Source organism: Bos indicus, chromosome 13 (genome assembly GCF_029378745.1).
Source record: "Bos indicus isolate NIAB-ARS_2022 breed Sahiwal x Tharparkar chromosome 13, NIAB-ARS_B.indTharparkar_mat_pri_1.0, whole genome shotgun sequence".
Classification (NCBI taxonomy): domain Eukaryota; kingdom Metazoa; phylum Chordata; class Mammalia; order Artiodactyla; family Bovidae; genus Bos; species Bos indicus.
Genome location: NC_091772.1, coordinates 31,807,524 through 31,820,606, shown reverse-complemented (window position 1 = coordinate 31,820,606; position 13,083 = coordinate 31,807,524). Strand labels below are relative to the sequence as shown.

Here is a 13,083-nt window from a genome sequence, read left to right as displayed (position 1 = left end):
TAACAGAAAGAAGATATCAAGAAAAGGTGGCAAGAATACACAGAAGAACTATACAAAAAAGATCTTAATGACCCAGATAACCCCAATGGTGTGATCACTCACCTAGAACCAGATATCTTGGAATGCGAAGTCAAGTGGGCCTTAGAAAGCATCACTATGAACAAAGCTAATGGAGGTGATGGAATTCCAGTTGAGCTATTCCAGATCCTAAAAGATGATGCTGTGAAAGTGCTGCACTCAATATGCCAGCAAATTTGGAAAACTCAGCAGTGGCCACAGGACTGGAAAAGGTCAGTTTTCATTCCAATCCCAAAGAAAGGCAATGCCAAAGAATATTCAAATGACTACACAATTGCACTCATCTCACATGCTAGTAAAGTAATGTTCAGAATTCTGCAAGCAGGGCTTCAACAGTACGTGAACTGAGAACTTCCAGATGTTCAAGCTGTATTTAGAAAAGGCAGAGGAACCAGAGATCAAATTGCCAACATCTGTTGGATCATCAAAAAAGAAAGAGAGTTCCAGAAAAACGTCTACTTCTGCTTTATTGACTATGCCAAAGCCTTTGACTGTGTGGATCAAAACAAACTGGAAAATAATGAAAGAGTTGGGAATACCAGACCACCTGACATGCCTCCTGAGAAATCTGTATGCAGGTCAAGAAGCAACAGTTAGAACTGGACATGGAGTAACAGACTGGTTCCAAATTGGGAAAGGAGTACGTCAAGGCTGTATATTGTCACCCTGCTTATTTAACTTATATGCAGAGTACATCATGAGAAATGCTGGGCTGGATGAAGCACAGGCTGGAATCAAGATTGCTGGGAGAAATATCAATAACCTCAGATATGCAGATGACACCACCCTTATGGCAGAAAGTGAAGAGGAACTAAAAAGCCTTTTGATGAGAGTGAAAGAGGAGAGTGAAAAAGTTGGCTTAAGCTCAACATTCAGAAAACGAAGATCATGGCATCTGGTCCCATCAGTTCATGGGAAATAGATGGGGAAACAGTGGAAACAGTGTCAGACTTTATTTTGGGGGGCTCCAAAATCACTGCAGATGGTGACTGCAGCCATGAAATTAAAAGACGCTTATTCCTTGGAAGGAAAGTTATGACCAACTTAGATACTGTATTGAAAAGCAGAGATATTACTTTGCCAACAAAGGTCTGTCTAGTCAAGGCTATGGTTTTTCCAGTGGTCATGTATGGATGTGAGAGTTGGACTGTGAAGAAAGCTGAGCACCGAAAAATTGATGCTTTTGAACTGTGGTGTTGGAGAAGACTCTTGAGAGTCCCTTGGATTGCAAGGAGATCCAACCTGTCTATCCTAAAGGAGATCAGTCCTGGGTGTTCATTGGAAGGACTGATGCTGAAGCTGAAACTCCAATACTTTGGCTACCTCATGCGAAGAGTTGACTCATTGGAAAAGACTCTGATGCTGGGAGGGATTGGGGGCAGGAGGAGAAGGGGGTGACAGAGGATGAGATGGCTGGATGGCATCACCGACTTGATGGACATGAGTTTGAGTGAACTCTGGGAGTTGGTGATGGACAGGGAGGCCTTGTGTGCTGCGGGTCACAAAGAGTCAGACACGACTGAGCAACTGAACTAACTGACTGAGTATTGAGTCGAGTTTCCTGTGCTATACCGTAGGTCCTAGTCTCTTTTATATTATTAAAAAGCGTATTAAAAAGCAGAGATGTTAAAAAAAAAAAAGCAGAGATGTTACTTTGTGACAAAGGTCTGTCTAGTGAAAATTGTGGTTTTTCCAGCAGTCATGTATGGATGTGAGAATGGACTATAAAGAAAATTGAGCACCAGAGAATTGATGCTTTTGAACTGTGGTGTTGAAGAAGACTCTTGAGAGTCCCTTGGACTGCAAGGAGATCCAACCAGTCAATCCTAAAGGAAATCAGTCCTGAATATTCATTTAAAGGACTGATGCTGAAACTCCAATATTTTGGCCACCTGATGCAAAGAACTGACTCACTGGAAAAGACCCTGATGCTGGGAAAGATTGATGGCAGGAGAATAAGGGGATGGGATAGAGGACCAGATGGTTGGATGGCATCACTGACTTGATGGGCAAGAATTTAAACAAGCTCCAGGAGTTGGTGATGAACAGGGAAGCAGTTCATCACCAGAAGCAGAAGCATCACGTGGTGTAGTCCATGGGGTCGCAAAGAGTTGAATATGACTGACTGAACTGAACTGAAAGGCAGGAACACAAGTGCCCAGTTCCCAGAGGCCAGACAGAAACAGAAGGTGAGTCTGGGGCTGAAGCCAAAAAAGCAGAAGATGATGAATTCCTCAGTGAGCTGCTAGGCCTGACCTGGGAGAGTGCCTGAGAGGGCAGCCATAGCAGTGGCTGCTGGGAGCATATGTGGCCCGTTTGTCCACATGAATCAGGTTCATGAAATGACCATGAGCAGAACTGGCTTCCTACTGTCTCTCCATTTGTGCAGGAGCCTTTTGCTGGACACTTGGAATGCTTATCACTGAAGCACACAATTAGGACTTGGTTTGGTAAGTTTAAAGACCATGACATAATGAGATCTTTCATAAAAGAAAATGGTGTCAGTGCAAAATATACAGGGACCATTTTCCTGAAGAAATGCTTTACAGAACAGCACCCTGGTGCAATTACACATCAGATTGATCCAGCCTTATAATGATAAAATTCCATCTCCATAGGGTTCAGAGTGTTACTTAAGAATCTTAAATATGCTGTCAGACAGTGTCTGGAAAAGGAAAAAAATTCTTACTCCTTTTTTTTACTTCCTTTCCAAAATATCTAACTAAATAAAAGTAGAAATGAATGGATTTTTCACATTTCCTTCACACATTGAATAATAATGACTGTGACCTGGATTTTTTTGGTCTGCAAAGTAAAATATATTCCAAAAATTCAACATTCATCTTTACAGCTGATTCTGTATTTTTAGAACTTGTGTTTTCCACACTTATGTAATTGGCTATTAACTTTAATGGAACAATTTTTAAAAGTCAGGAGCCAGTCCTATGCTGGGGTGCTTGGAGAGATTCGGGAGGTTAGTTTGCTCATCGCTTTGTGCTCATTCAGAACGGCCTCGGGAGCCAGCCAGAAGGTCCAGTCCCTCTCCTGTTTTCAAAGACTTTGCAACCCCACTTTTTCACAATCTGACTTCTCATTCCACTCCTGCCTTGTGACCTCATTTTATCTTTATGAGACTTGGGATGAGTGAAAACAATAACAGGTTACCATTTTATGAGGGCTTCCCGGGTAGTGCTAAAGAATCCACCTGCTAATGCAGGAGACATTAGAGACGCACGTTTGATCCCTAGGTCGGGAAGATCCCCTGGAAGAGGGCATGGCAAACCACTATAGTATTCTTGCCTTGAGAATCCCATGAATAGAGGAGCCTTGTGGGCTACAGTCCATAAGGTCTCAATGAGTCAGACATGACTGAAGTGACTTAGCATGCACGCACACATTATGAAAAGGCAGTGCCCCCAACCCTGCTTTGGTTTAAGGGTTCCCTGTGTCGAAGGAAGCACCACCTCCTCCTAGTAACCGTGATCAGAAACCTGTGCCTTACCCTGGATATCTTCCCTTCAGTACCCATTTGCAGTCCATCACCAGACTTTATTTCACCTCCCAACTATGTCTCAAAGCCACTTCCTTCTTTCCACTCCCCACCACTGCTTGGGTCTGGGTTACCATGATGGTTAATTCTCTTTGTTTCCTTGCTCCTGGGCTCTAGTACCCAGTCAGTATTTAATCAAACGTGAATCCAGACATTGCCGTGAGTGTGTGCTTTACATCCACCAGCAGTTGACTTGAAGTAAAGAGAATAACCCTTGATAATGTGAGTAGGCCTCCTTCATTCAACTGATTTCCTTAAAAGCAAAAACTGAAGTTTCCCAGAAAAGATGTTCTGTTTCAGGATTGCAGCATCAACTACTGCCAGCCTGCCCTGCAGAGTTTAGACTTGCCAGCCCCCATGACTGCACGGGTCAATTCCCTAAAATAAATCTATATAGATAGATATCAGTGTTAATTGACTCTTATTTCTGCTTCTCTGGAGAGCCCTAACTGATAAGAGCTGCTCAGGATCTCAACTGTTACCCCTACTGCTGCTGCTAAGTCGCTTCAGTTGTGTCTGACTCTGCTCGACCCCATAGACGGCAGCCCACCAGGCTCCCCTGTCCCTGGGATTCTCCAGGCAAGAACCCCGGAGTGGGTTGCCATTTCCTTCTCCAATGCATGAAAGTGAAAAGTGAAAGTGAAGTCACTCAGTCATGTCCAACTCTTAGCGACCCCATGGACTGCAGCCTACCAGGCTCCTCCATCCATGGGATTTTCCAGGCAAGAGTACTGGAGTGGGGTGCCATGGCCTTCTCCAACTGTTACCTCTAGTTATCGCCTAACTGGTGTTCTGGTTGTCTGTTGCTGCATTATAAATTGATGACTTGTGACTTCCTTTGCAGTCCAGTTATGAAGACTCTGTGCTGCCACTGCAGGGAGCACAGGTTTGATCCCTAGTCAAGGAGCTAAGATCCCACATCCTGTGCAGCTTGGCCAAGAAAAAACACAAAAACGAAAGGCAGTTGACTTAAGGCAATGATTTCATACTCTCTCACAGTTCCATTGGCTGACTGGGCTGAGCTGGGGGACTCTTCATCGAGGGCTGTCTTATGTTTTGTAGTCGGTGGTTGGCCTGGGCTGGGCTGGACCCCCACAGTGGCCTGCTCCCACAGCTGGTGGTTGATGTTGACTTTCGTAGGAGCTCAGCGAGGGCTGCCATTTATATTGCCTGCAAGAGACACTTTGCTTGTGACCTGTGCTTCTTACAGCTTCCTGTCCAGAGACTGAATGTTCCAGGAGACTCAGGCAGAAGCCCCAAGATTTTTATGACCCAGAACACCACTTATGCTGTGTTCTGTTGATCACAAGAGTCACAGAGGCCAGCCCAGATTCGAGGGAAGGGCTTTGAGATTTTATTTCTTAATATGAGGAATACCAAGCATGCATAGGAAGAGAAGGAACTGGTAGTGGTCATCTTTGGAGACCATCTTCAGTACTGGGTCACTGCCATATCCTCCTAACTGACCACACCAGTTTATTCAATCCCCCCTCCCCTGACTTGTCCTCCCCACTAGAGCTAGGGGATGACCCTGGCAGATCTCACTGTGTCCTTGCCATAACTAGACCTTCAATGACTTGTTCTTTCCCATAGAAAGAAGTGGAATTGTTCCCCTTATCTTACTTCTGAGACTTGTCCTGATGCAGTTCTTCACGGTTCCCTACCACGCACTCTACCTTCCAATGCCAGCCAGAGTTTCCTCCAGCAATTTGCATGTTTCATGTTCTTTCTCCTCCCAGCTTCCACATGCCCTGTTTTCTGTTTCTCAGTGTCTTTCTCTGCCTTACTTGTCTCCCTTTATAGTAAGGCCCCTACATACGAACCTTCAAGTTTTAAGCTTTCAGAGATACGAACTTGGATTTTCATGTCCAATTGTGTAAGTTAGTTCACGTATCCAGCATGCTTTTCAAGATGCTGTACTGTAAGATTTAAAACGTTTTTATTTACTTTTTGTGTTTCTTTCTTACATATTATTTGTGTGAAAAGTATTATAAACCTTTGACAGTACAGTAAAATACAGCCAATCATGCTAGTTGGGTACCTAGGCTAACTTTGTTGAACTTACGAACAAATTGGACTTAAAAACGTGCTCTCAGATTGCAATGGTAAATAAGTCCCTTGATTTGTGCAGGTACTTATGTTTTAAAACTCCTTTTCCTAGGACCCTCATTAGACTCTTAAGGAATGGATCCCAGAAAAAGGCAGCTCTTTAGTCTCTGACTTACCCTGCCTGCCACATGTCTCATTAGGGAGTCTCAGAGAGTTTGATAAACAGAAGACAGGCCTGTGAGCCCTGGGCTGGGACACTTGGGTAGTTAGTATTCAGTGTCCTATAGTGTCTTGTACACTGTGAGCCTTAAGCCATCATTAACATTTCATGGAAATCTGGGAAGCATCCCATTTAAAACTAAAGAATTTTGACCAGGGACTCAAAATGAACTGGAAAAAAAAGTGAAGATGAAAACCAGGGAAACACTCAGCACCTATAGTGGTAAAAGAAAAAGGAATTTCTTCAATTTGAACAAAAATCTCTGCCTCCAAAGTATTTCATTAGACCAACTGTGATGCAACTTGTACATCTTCAGATTCCACCTTTATAGGTCAAGGCTAAAAGTATTAAGCCTTGACCAACCTACTTCTTGAGAGTGATAGCTTATGGTGAACTATGTCAGATTTGTGATCTCTGAAGAAGATTTAGCTTCAGGACCAGGGACCAGGCTTTATCACTCAAGAGCTTTTGTATAGCAAAGTTTTATTAAAGTATAAAAAGGGACAGAGAGAGCTTCTGACATAGACATCAGAAGGGGGACGGAGAGTGCCCCCCTTGCTAGTCTTAGCAACGGAGCTATACACTTTTCAATTGGTTATTAACAATAAATCAAAAGAATGTCTCAAGGCTGTAAAGGTCTTAACAGACCCACTCCCACAATAAATATTTGAAGATAACAGGATTAGAACTAATAATAGAAAGATCTTACTAGACCTGCTCCCATAATATACATTCTAAGGTGACAGGATTAGTCAGAAGATTCTCAAGAAGGAGAAACATGTCCTCAAGCAGGATACATTGTTGTTATATAATCATTGGTACAGAGTTTAAAGAAAAGCATATCCTTGAGCAAGATAAGTTGTTTTTTTTTTTGTTTTTTTTTTTTTTTTTAAGATAAGTTGTTTTGTTGTGCAGTCATCAGCTCTGGGCTTAAAGAAAAAAAATTTTTTTTTGTCCTTTTCCTTGAGAACTCCAGATTCCAATCTCCTCCTCAAGAGCCCGGGACCCCTTTCTTCTCCTCAGGGACCTTGGACTTCTTATCATCTTGCCTAGGAACTGACTCTCTCAAGAGTGAAGCACTCTGAAAGGAAGTAAGCTGTTTCTAGATTTGGAAATCTGTGCAGTATAGAGGGTCTCCAGTCTTTTCCTAACCCACTCCAGTGTTCTTGCCTGGAGAATCCCAGGGACGGGGGAGCCTGGTGGGCCACTGTCTGTGGGGTCGCACAGAGTTGGACACAACTGAAGTGACTTAGCAGCAGCAGCAGCAGTCTTTTCCTGGAGGTGGAAGGGAGTAGATTTCTTTTTGGAACTGGATTGTGTGGATAAAGTTGCTGAAAGCATGACGGAGCAGGATTAGATCATCATCAAGCCAGGGGTTTCTTTTCCATTAAATTCTGGGACACAGTGTCTGGACCACTTGATAACCCTGATCCCGTCCATCGGCGACCATGGACACCCTCTGTGTAAAACAAGAACCTTGAATGTCTCAGTTATATAGAGGGTTTGAAGCATTCACATGTAAGATTTTTTGCAGTCTTTGAGTTGTGTCTGGACAGGTTGTCAGCGAGGTGCTACCAGCATTATTTTGGGAGCCACTATGTCGTTTGGTGCCTTCTGGAAAGCATTCTAACGGAAAAAGCTCAAAGTCAAGCATTACCCACCCAATGTACTCTAATGTAAATTGCAGAGAAGTGAATGTTAGAAAATGTAAGTTAACGTAAGGTAACAACCTCGGTCTTATCACAGTAAACTCTCAACTCCTGTTTTCTCATCTCTAAAATAGGAATAATTTTATGTTCTACTTCATACTAAATGTGCAACGCTCTGGAAAGTACAGTGCTTTACAGGGATGGGTTTGTGAATGCCAATCTGGCTGAATATTTACTCTGCATTGGAAAGGGTGAGCTTTTTGACTTTGTCTATGGGTTCAAATGCTAATTCATTCCTGAAACACTCTCACAGACACCCCCCAAAATAGTTTTGCCAGTTCTCTGAGCAACTTGGCTCAGTTAAGTTGATGATGAAATTCACCATCACATCCAGGTAATACCATCAGTGTCCTTTATTTCTTATTTGTCCTGATGCACTCACAATAATGAGCGTGGCAATTTCCCCCTTTATGCATAAAAAGAACAAGCTTGGTGGGCTACAGTCCACGGGTCGCAAAGAGTCGGACACGACTGAGCGACTTCACTTTTGTTCTTTTTATGCATAGAGGGGGAAATTGCCATGCTCATTATTGTGAGTGCATCAGGTTGACTTTGGAGTCACCAAGGGTTAGAATTGACTTTGTTTTTAGGAATGATGGAAAATGGAATAACAGAAATAAAGTTTTATTTTGTTTTGTTTGTTCTAAGCATCTCAGCTCTATACTAGCACTGGCTGTTACAGGGATCTTTACCTTGTAGATGAACTGGGAAATGACAAAGAGCGTAAATTTATAATTCTGCCACTGACTATAAAGGCTTAAAGTGTCACATTAGTAAGTGACCCAACATAGGCTACAAAAATGATGTTTTGGATAATTATTCTGATGTTTTTCCTGGGAAGTTATTATGAGTGTTTAGATGTTTAACATTGATTTTCCCCCCTCTTTTTATTTTTATTTTTTCATTGGCATATAATTGCTTTACGATGTTGTGATATTGTACTTTTTGCTACACAACAAAGTTAACATTGATTTTTGATAGTGATTTCTTTAAAAGTGCAAGGAAGGAATGGCTAAATCGATTCTGATACATTCAGACAATGGAACATGACTCCAGCAATAAAAAGGGACAAGTTACCAACATACACAGCAACATACATGAATGGCAGAAACATTTATACCAAGTGAAAGAAGCCTTACACAAAAGTATATATATGATATGATATTTTAAATTAATTAAATACAAAAAACTTTATTAGAGTACAATTGATTTAAAATGTTGTGTTAATATGATTATGCTTATATAAATTCTGGAACAGGCAAAACTAATGTTTGGTAAAAAAAAAAAAAAAAGATCACGAATGGTGTTGACTTGAGGTGGGGTTGGACTGGAGGTGGACTAGAAGAGTTTGAGAAATTGTTTGGTAGAGTTGGTAATATTCTATATCTTGATAGAGGATTGGGTTACAGGGGTCTCTGCACTTCTCAAAACTCATTGAATACACTTGGGATTTTATTGTATGTAAATTCTACCCCCAAATACATAATAATGTTATACATGCTGAAGTATTTAGGGCTGAAGTCTACTGATACCTTCAATTTACTTTGAATTGTAATATCTGTAACAGCAAATGTGAATTGATGGGTAAATACACATTAAGGCAAATACAGTAAAAAAAAAAATTACTTGTGGAGTCTATCTGGTCATTATTCAAATGCACATTGTCCAGTTCTTTCAAATTTCCCGTGGATTTGAAATTTTTATAATTGAGAATATAATTTCAGAAAATTAGAAAAAAAATTTGGCTGCACTGTATGGCTTGTAGTATCTCAGTTCCCTGACCAAGGATTGAATCCAGGCCACAGCATTGAAGGCACTGAATCCTAACCAGTAGCCCACCAGGGAACTCCCAGAAAAAAACTATTTAAAATCCCACAAAGGGTACTCTGCTTAGTGCTTTTGTGTGTGTATGATGCAATATTCTTTCAAGCACCATATATCCTTAGAGAAATTAAATTACTTGTAGACAGTACTTGAGAATCTATTCTACTGCCTTTCTCAACATGTTTTGTAAGAGATATTTAAAATTATAAATACATAAGGATTTCTGAGTTTGCAGTATGTCACATGAATTGTTTTGAAATTAAATTTATCATTAAGAATACTATCATGTTTTTGATGACACATCATTTCTTTTTCAATGTTTTCTTTTGTTGTTCTCCATGATCTCACTTTTAGAAATGGTAGGTTCTGAAATACAGAGAGGGATACTATTTTAATAAGATAAGCTGACTTATAAGAATTCATTTGAAAATCTTGATTTTTACAGTTCAAATAATATCATAGCACTGACTTTTCATACCCTGAAAATTATTGGAATCCAAGATGACTGGAATGTAATTCAAAATGAACAGGACTTCCCTGGTGGTCCAGTGGTTAAGAATTCACTTTGCAGTTCAGAGGACACAGGTTTAATCCCATCCCTGGTCAAGGAACTAAGATCCCATCCACCACAATTAAAGATACCATGTGCTGCAACTAAGACCTGACACAGTCAAAAAAATGAATAAATATTTTTTTAAATGACCATGATAGACCAGAGTGTTGTATTTTTTTCAAAAGAAACAAGTTCAGTAGGAACATATATAAAAGTATACCCTTCAGGACCAAAACCAGTTAAAAAATGTGCAGTGTAGAAGAACCAGTTGGGAATCTAGGGTATCAATACCCACTGAGTATTCACTGTTCCTTGTGCTATGTAGGACCCAACTATAATATATATTTTTAAGTGAACAGAGAAATATGTAAAGGTTTAAAGATGAACAAGATGACTTTAGTGAAAACCGGTCTTAGGAAAAAATCTGAGAGAAGAGGAAATTCTCTAAATGCATCAAGATGGAAAAAGTTCAAGCTTTGCTTGATGATTACCATTTTCATTTACATGAAGTGTTTTTATGGAAAGATTCTGTGAGAAACTAACCAGAGAAGTGGATTTAAGAAAAGAGAGTTCAGTTTTGCAAATGACAGAGTCTCTTGACTTCAAGGTTATGAAATTATGATCAAGAGATTATATGGAATCTACATCTCTGGAGAATTACACTTGCAAAATGTAAATTCTGAGTGGTTCTAGATTCACCTGCCAGAAGTTGGGGGTAAACTCGGATGATCCCTGGAAGGACCTTTCTGGGTCTGCATTCTGGCAGTAAGGTGTCACTCCACTAGAACAGTTAACAGACATTGCTTGGCTCTAAATTACTCTAAACTTTCTCTAAAGAATGGCAGCTTTAAATTCGCCTCACTTAAAAATTCACTCTATTAATGTGCATCAGTGCAGTTATGGTTAGCTGTACTGTACTGTATACTTGCGATTTGCTAAGAAAGTAAATCTCAAGTATTCTTACCATAAAAAAAAAGAAAGATAACTATGTGGAGTGATGGAATATGTTGATTAGTTTGATTATGGTGATGAATATACAATATGTGTGAGTATCAAAACATGAACATAAACAATTTGCATTTGTGAATTTTTTTTTTTTTTTTTGGCCACGCTGCATGGCTTGCAGGATCTTAGTTCCCTGACCAAGAGATTGAACCCAGGCCCTCTGCCATAATGTCCTAACCACTGGACCACCAGGGAATTCCCTGTATTTGTGAATTATACTTCAATGAAGCTTGAAAAAAATCACTGTTGAATGGTGCTTCTTTTTGTTGAAATTGTCTTGTAATAAATGATTACGTATTGCTTTGGTGATGGTGTGTGATACTGGTCTTAATTTGATTTCTATACTTTTTAATAAAATAATTAGAAAGTATTCTATCATTTTCTTTTTGTGGTTACAACATTATCATGAGAAAGAAGTCTTTATATTTATTTTATATATTTATTTACTTAATTATTTTTGGCAGCACTGGGTCTTTGTTGCTGTGCAAGGACTTTCTCTAGTTGAGGCAAGTGGGAGTCACTCTCTAGTTGCATTGCACAGACTTCTCATTGTGGTGGTTTCTTTTGTTGCAGAGCACGGGGTCTAGGGCACGTGGGCTCAGTAGTTGTGGCTCCCAGATTCCAGAGCACAGCTCAATAGTTGTGGCACATGGACTTAGTTGTTCTACGGCATGTGGGATCTTCCTGGAGCAGGGCTCGAATCCATGTTCGCTGCATTGGCAGGTGGATTCTTTACCACTGGACCACCAGAGAAGTCCCAAGTCTTTATATATAAACCATTATATACTCAGCATTTCCTATGGGTGACTCAGTCCTTACCTGAGTGTGAGTACATTAGTGGTGTTTGCTATTTTATCCTTGCCCCATCCAGGGCCAGTTAGAATGGAATGAGATAAAGATAAAGATACCTTGTGAATGAGGTATCTTCTCTCTGAAAGTCAATATGGCAAAATTCTCTTCTGCATTTTCCCTCCTCATCTCTATTTTGGATTTCTTAATCTTAATCCTTGACTCATTTGTATCCTTATCCTTCACAGAGCAAAACTCGCTTCCTGTTGTGATGCTGTTCAAAACTTCATTGTTTCTCAAAACAACACTCCCATTGGGACCAACATGACGTATGAGGTGGAAAGTAAAAGCAAAATCCAAATTAAAGAAAACATTTTTGATATGTTGCCAGTGGTGAGTGAAAATTTCTTGTGGTTTCTTTGTGTCACCATTTAGGGTGAACATTGTCTCAGATGAAGTAATAACATAAAAATGGAGGAGTTGATTCATTAAAATGCCACACTCTGATGTGTAAGATACGTACGGCGGTCCATTTTCAGCAGGCAGTTTTGAATCCTTGTGGCTCTGCAAGGAATGGTATTTGTATCTTAAATAATAAACTCTTCTAGACCTTGAGTCTTCATGACTCATCCTAGTATGAGATGAAGTATTGGGCTTTCTGCATAGTAATTACCAGGACTTGGGGGAGATAACCATTTTTTACCTGGTTCTTCCACTTGTCAGTTTTGGTGACTAACTCAGTTTTTTCACAGAGAACTGCAGGTTTATGTGACTAATCTTTGGGAAGTAAATACATTAGAATTCCTGGTTAGTAAACATTGCTTCCACTAGACAGGGATTTTTTTTTTTTTAATTTTAAAATTTAAGATGAATTTAGTTTGTGGGAAGCAATCTGAGAAAGATTTAAAATATATGTAATTAAGAAACTCAAATTGACAAAGATGATCATAAAAACAAATGGTGAAAGTGATATAGTTAGATATGAAGGAAGGACAGATAAAAATGAAAAATATAACAATGAAATCAATAGTAGAAAAGATAATTTTTATCCTTTTTTTCTCAGTCAGGGATTTTTATCTAGTGTGTTCACTGATATATCCCAAGTTCCTAGAACATTTCCCAGTGCATAGATGCATTCATTGTATTTTCATTTATTAAACTAAGTAATGATACATTATCATTACAATATAAATCCAAACTTGGGGGAAATTTTTCTCATGAAGAATATCCCACTGCTAATAAACTGTACTTTCAGACATCTTTTTATGATTTCATGAAAAGCAGTTAGGCCACATCAGTGGTCAAA

General features: G+C 39.8%; 1 protein-coding gene across 5 annotated transcripts in view; it reads left to right on the top strand.

Moving 5' to 3' along the window:
• Positions 1–13,083, top strand: part of ST8SIA6 (ST8 alpha-N-acetyl-neuraminide alpha-2,8-sialyltransferase 6) — a 300,498-nt gene that overhangs the window by 266,567 nt on the left and 20,848 nt on the right. For all 5 annotated transcript variants that reach the window (XM_070800889.1, XM_070800888.1, XM_070800887.1 and 2 more), the window contains one exon: positions 12,026–12,170. In XM_070800889.1, the coding sequence (XP_070656990.1) occupies positions 12,026–12,170 (145 nt within the window). The remainder of the gene's footprint in view (positions 1–12,025; positions 12,171–13,083) is intronic.